Source organism: Canis lupus, chromosome 20 (genome assembly GCF_011100685.1).
Source record: "Canis lupus familiaris isolate Mischka breed German Shepherd chromosome 20, alternate assembly UU_Cfam_GSD_1.0, whole genome shotgun sequence".
Lineage (NCBI taxonomy): Eukaryota > Metazoa > Chordata > Mammalia > Carnivora > Canidae > Canis > Canis lupus.
The window spans coordinates 58,475,278-58,481,351 of NC_049241.1; the positions used below are offsets into that span (position 1 = coordinate 58,475,278).

The 6,074-nt window shown below is 65.7% G+C and overlaps 1 protein-coding gene across 6 annotated transcripts; it reads left to right on the forward strand.

The window, feature by feature from the left end:
- Positions 1-400: 400 nt before the first annotated feature.
- ODF3L2 (outer dense fiber of sperm tails 3 like 2) lies at positions 401-4,525 on the forward strand. Of its 6 annotated transcripts, none has more exons than XR_005375280.1 (5): positions 401-624; positions 1,505-1,628; positions 2,163-2,276; positions 3,494-4,033; positions 4,147-4,285. XR_005375280.1 is itself a non-coding variant. In XM_038568077.1 (5 exons), exons 1-5 carry the CDS (start codon positions 568-570, stop codon positions 4,345-4,347), a joined length of 888 nt encoding a protein of 295 aa, XP_038424005.1. In that variant the 5' UTR covers positions 402-567; the 3' UTR covers positions 4,348-4,525. The 6 variants fall into 6 exon arrangements, 4 of the variants coding, with proteins under 4 accessions (XP_038424005.1, XP_038424006.1, XP_038424007.1 ...); XM_038568077.1 differs by having other exon boundaries at positions 402-624; positions 3,494-3,885; positions 4,147-4,525; XR_005375279.1 differs by having other exon boundaries at positions 403-624; positions 3,494-4,038; positions 4,147-4,288.
- Positions 4,526-6,074: the final 1,549 nt, after the last annotated feature.

Here is a 6,074-nt window from a genome sequence, read left to right on the forward strand (position 1 = left end):
GCCTGATGCTTCTGCCGGGGCCACCCGACACTGCAGCTGTGTCCGCGCATCCCTGTCTGCACCTCGGTTCCCCCCTGTGTCTGTGCCTTGGTTTCCCCCTGTGTCTGGGCCTTGGTACCCCTCCCCCCATGTCTGGGCCTCAGTTCCCCCCTGTGTCTGGGCCTCAGTTCCCCCCCTGTGTTTGAGCCTCGGTTCCCCCCGTGTCTGGGCCTCAGTTTCCCCACCTGTGTCTGGGCCTCGGTTTCTCCACCTGTATCTGGGCTTCAGTTTCTGCACCTGTGTCTGTGCCTCAGTTTCCCCAATGTGCCCCAACGCAGGAGGAGCCTGTTGGCCCAGCAGCCCCTCCTACCTTTGACTCAGGTGTGACTCACAATGCCCTTCCCTCCCTCTCCTACCCCACCCCTGCCCTGGAGGGTGGTAGGTGGCCCAGACTGGGGCTCAGGGGCTGGACCCCAGGGTCCCTCGAGGCGTCAGAGTGAAGGGCCCCAGGCCGTGACCTGAGGGCTTTGGTCACAGGCTCTGGGCCCAGCTTGTACGTCCTGCCATCCACCGTGGGCTTCCTCAACCATGACTGCACCAGGGCGGTCAGCCCGGCCTATTCCCTCTTCTGGAGGCCTGGCCCTGGTAAGGCTGCCATGGGTGGGGGTGGGGGCCTGGGGAGTGAGGGTGGGGGCCTGGGGGTGGGGGCATGGGGGGTGAGGGGGGCCTGGGAAGTGGGAGTGGGGGCCTGGGGGTGAGGGTGTGGCCTGGGAGGAGGGTGGGGGCCTGGGGGGTGAGGGTGGGGGCCTGGGGGATGGGGGTGGGGGGTGGGGGCCTGGAGGGGGTGGGAGTGGGGGCTTGAGGGGTGAGGATGAGGGCTTGGGGGGTGGGAGTGGGGGCCTGGAGGGGGTCGGGGGGGCCTGGAGGGAGTGGGGGGTAGGAGTGGGGGCCTGGGGGTGAGGATGGGGGCCTGGAGGGTGAGGATGGGGGCCTGGGAGTCTGGAGGGGTGGGATGGGGGCCTGGAGGTGGGGGCGCCCCCTGAGGCCCCTGGGCCCCCCCGGCCTGCACAGTGACCCCAGGGGCCACTGTCCTCTGTGTCCTGGGAACACAGATGCTCAGGGCCCGAGCTGTGCTCTGGGCCTGGCAGCTTCTGCTGCTTTACTCCACACGGGCTGCTCAGCTGCCCTGTGCCTCAGTTTCCCCCTCTGCAAACACTGACAGTTTACTCCTTCCCGAGCTGTCAGACGGGTGCCTGGTGACTTCAGGGAGCGGGGTGAGCACCTTCCAAGGGCTACCGCCTCCGTAGTGCGGGGTCTGTGCCCAGTGAAAGGGGATCCTCGGGGGTCCCGCCTCAATTTCTCTGTCCGCAAGATGGGGCCCCTCACAGACAGTCGTGGAGGGGTGGGGTGACCGTTTCTGCGGCGTGGCCAGGCAGCGGCAGCGGCCTCGCTTCGGTGTTGCCCAGCTTCCTCCTGGCGGCAGGGCGGCAGCGGGCTGTGAGCGACTGGGGGTGCCGCCCTGCAGGCCACCCAGGCCCCCCCAGCGCTGTTGCTGTCGTGCTCCGGCAGCGCCGGACCCTTCACGTCAGTGCCCACACGGTCCGTCTCCCTGTTTTCTGGAGCTGCTCTGACGCCCCCCGCGGGCCCAGGTCGGGAGGGTCCCGCACGGAGGCTCTGATGCACGGGACGGGGGTCGGGACGGTGGGGGGCAGCCCAGGGAAGACTTCCTGGAGGTGGGGCATGCAGTCTGGGCTTCGTGGGATGAGACGGGGTTCAGCCGAGCCCCCGGGAGACTCAGGACTCGGGGGGAGCGGGCAGCCGGGGCACGGGCCTTATGGTGGGAGGCGTGAGCTGGGACGTGTCTCACAGCAACGCGCACGGCTAGTACGTGTCCCACGTGTGCACACAGAGGTTCACGCGTGTTTGTGGCCCACGCGTCACCCGGGCCCCCGGAGGCGTGCCCCCCTCGAGTCTTGCCAGCCGTGCGATTCTCACCAGCAGTGCGCCGGCTCGCGAGTCCGTGGCAGAAGAGAGGTGGAGCAGGGAGCAGCCGGAGGTCCTGCCCTCCAGGGTGGGGCTGGGGCTGTCTGGAGGGCGGGAGAGCCTTGGGGTTGACCTGGACACTGAGTGGGGTCAACGGGGCCATGGGAGGTGCCCTCAGGACCCGGGGCTCCTCCCGCCAGCCTCCCCACAGGACGCCAGCCCTGGGCCCATCTACTTCCTGGACCCAAAAGTCACCCGGTTTGGCCGAAGCTGCACCCCTGCCTACTCCATGCAGGGCCGGGGCAAGTCTCGGGGTGAGTATGTGACCAGCGCTGCCCCACAAGGACCCAGACCCTTTCACCTGCCTCTGTCCTCTCCGTCCCCTCCTACCACCCGGTTCTTGGAAGGTCAGTGTCTTTGGAATGACAAAATCCGAGGGCTCCGAGGAGGGGCTGGTGGCCCGAGGGAGCCTGAGTGTGCGCAGTGGGCCAGGGTGACGGTGACCTGTGCACATGTGGTGCCGTGAGGGCAGCTGGGGCTCATCTTGGCATCAGGGGATGACAGGGCAGAGTGGGGACTGTGGTGAACACGACAATCCCCTTCACAGGCTCCAAACAACTCATTTCCACCCGATGTGCCTGATTGAACGACCGGATTACGTCTCCCATCCATCCACCCTTCCGTATTTTGACCTATCACACATTTGCTCGTCCACTCAGTGATCCGCCCATCCGTCCATCCATCCACCCATCCATCTACTCACCAACCTACCCAACCATCCACCTGTTCATCATCCACTCCACCTATCGATCCACTAATTCATCCATCAATCTATATCATCCATGCATCCACCCACCCAGTCATCCATCCATCATCCGTCCATTCTTCCATGATCCATCCATTCACCCACCTAGTCATCCATCCGTCCTTCCATCCAGCCACCCACCCCATCATCCATCCATCCATCCATTCTTCCACAACTCACCTACTGACCCATCTATCTACATATCCATGGATCCATTTGTCTACTCACTCACTTCCTACCCAACTACTCACGACCCATCCTTCTACTCACGCATCCTTTCAAACACGCATTACACTGAGGAGATGAAGTAGATTTGACACACCCTTGCTTTTTGTAAGACCCCAGTCCGGTGGTGGGGTTAGGTCCAGGTGGAGACCTCACTGTGCCCATGTCTAGAGGAGAAGACCCAAGCCTGGGGGTCCTTGGAAGGGCCGTGAGAGCTCTGCCTAGGAGGAAGGGGTGGGAAAGGCATCAAGCCCACGTCAGGCTCACACACTGGGTGTGGAGGCTGCTTAAGATTCTCTCTCTCCCTCTCCCCCACCCCCTCTGAGAGAGAGAGGGAGAGCGAACACAGACTACTGTGCAGGGAGGTCTGGGAGCAGGGGAGATACCTCAGGGCTGCGTGAGGCGTGGGGTGAGCTCCAGGATGCAGGAGGGCAGCGGGAGGCCACGCAAGGTCTTCTAGCCGGTGAGGACCCTGCCGACCCTCGCGTCCCACTCTCACAGGTCTGGAGGTGACACCAGGCCCTGGGGCCTACAGCCCAGAGAAGGTGGCCCCTGTGCGCCAGCGGACGCCCCCGGCCTTCACTCTGGGATCCCGCCTGCGCCCGCAGCTCCAGGACACCTCCGCGCCGGCCCCCAACACCTACACGCTGCCCTCCCTCTGGGGCTCCCAGATACTCACCAAGCCCAGCAGCCCCAGCTACACGGCGGCCGGCCGCACGCCCCCCGCCCGCCCCCCTCAGGACCCTGCTGAGATACCAGGCCCGGGCCAGTACGAAAGCCCAGACCCCAACACCTACCGTCAGCGGCGGCCCGCCTTCACCATACTGGGCCGGCCCCGTGCCCCCCGCCCCCCAGAGGAGACTCCTGGACCGGGCACCCACAGACCTGAGCAGGTCACCGTGACCAAAGCCAGGGCCCCGGCCTTCACCATGGGCATCCGCCACTCCACACGGGCTGCCACCATGCCTGTGGACACCGCACCCTAACACCTTTGGGTCCCAGCTGCCCCTGGACCGAGCCTCAGTTTACCTATGTTGCCAAGTGGGGTGCGGGCAGGCCCCTCCGGGGCCTGGTTTTGGCCGGTGGGGGGCTTGGAGAAGTGGGGGACAGGCGTCTCTTTCCTTCCTTTTTTCTGAACTCTGAGGTCCTTCTAGGCCACCTGCTTCCTTTGGTCCCTGGAGGATGTGACCCCACGGCCCCGTGCAGGGTGCCCTGCCTTCCAGCGCCCCAGTTTCTTCCTCCTGGTCACACCAGGCCAAGTCGGGCCAGGCAGAGAAAGGGACAACTCCGGCCCTCCCAGTGGCTGGCCCGAGATGCGCTTCCTGTGTCCTAGAACTCGGCGTCCGCCCTGCTAGGGCCTGGGTCCCCAGCACGACTCGGATTTCTGCTCAACTTGGGCTCTTCCCTGCATCTCACGGGAGCACAGCTGCCTGCCTGGTCCCGGCCCCAAATCCCCAAATTGGGCTGGAAGCAGCCTCTTTCCCTCGCACTAGCTGCTTGCCGATGAATAAACCTCCTCTGTGGCGCAAGAGCCATCGGCGTCGCGCACGTGAGCTCATTTAACCCCGAGTCCACGGCAAAGGAAGGAGGCTCAACGCTGCTCTTGAGAGCCAGACCCCCCCGGTTCTGCAGCCGCTGGGGGGCCGCATGGGACCAGAGGAGGGATCCAGGCTTTGAAGCGGGGAAGCCTGGGAGGCTTCTTGGAAGCGGGACCTTGAAGCTGGGTATTGAGGGGTGGGTAAGAGCCTAGTGCGTTCTAACCCCCTTCAGTGGGCGCCCCCGCGCTTCAGCCGCCGAGAAGGATCATCTAAGCTTCACAGCAGCGCAGGACACTGTGGATGTTTACCGAGAGAAAATGGGGCTTTGAAGAGATTGGACGTTTGCCCGAGGGCGCACTGTGAGCCCTTGTGTCCCTCTGATGCCAGGATTTGAATCTTGGCCATTGGGCTCCGTTCCCGCCATTCTTTCCTGGGGACAGGAAGGAAACACACGGATGGTGTCATGTGACCGAGCCTCCTGTGTGATAAGCGCAGGCCTTCTAAACCCCTGACCCAGAAAGACCCTGACCCAGGAGCTTGGGAGGGACAGCCTGTGGCCACCAAGAGGTGACCCAAGGGGTGGCAGCTCAGGCACGACCCTGAGGGGTCCTGAGACGCGTGACCCTTGCTTTGTCTCTCTCCCCCAGCCTGGAAATGCCCAACTGGAGCATGCAGCCCTTTACCCAACTGGGTGGACACCCCGGGGACCCCTACACACACCCGCACCCCTCAGGAGAGCCCCACGCCCTCCCTACCTGCCCACATGTGTTCAGACCTGCCCAGATACACAGACAAGCTGACTCTCATAGGGTCCACGGGGACATGGGGACACGACACACAAATCCACAGGGGGCTGCAGCCCCCACACCACCCCGCCCCCTGCAGCCTCCAAGGACACGCCCGCCCCTGTATGCCAGCTCCTCCCGACCCTGCAGATGCTCCAGAGCCCCCCGCACCCCGCCCCGACTCGGGCAGGCTTGGGGCTGCATCACCGACCCCAGCCCCACCCCGGCGCCGGCCAATCCGCCGCCAGGCCCTCCCCCGCTCCGCCGCGACCGCCAGGCCGTGATCTCATTCTCTGATTTATCGATCCGGCTCCAGGCAGCCTCGCGCCTCCCTCCCCACCTGCCCGCGCCCGGCCCCCTCCCTTTGTTTCCCGGCAGTCGGCCGCACCCCAGGCGGGGAAGGGAGGGGGGACCTGTCGGGCCCAGCCCGGGGGGTGCTGGGCCCTTCATCCCGGGCATCAGGAATGCACCTGCGAGGTGTGGGTGTGGGTCGCGGCGGGAGGGCGAGGCCCGAGAGCTCCCCAGAGCTGGCGGGGGCGCCCCGGCCCTCCTGCAGCCCGGGATCCGAAGCCCCGGGAAGAGCAGCAGCAGCAGGGGAGGGGGGCGCGGCTGCAGCTTCGCCCCGAGTCCCAGCCAGCCCGCCCCCGCTGCTGGGTACCAGCCTCCCTCGCGCCGCCCCCCCCCCCGGCCTCAGTTTCCCCATCCGCAACGGGCAGGGCGCAGTCCTCCCCTGGGGCACGCTGCGGAGGGAGGGGCCTG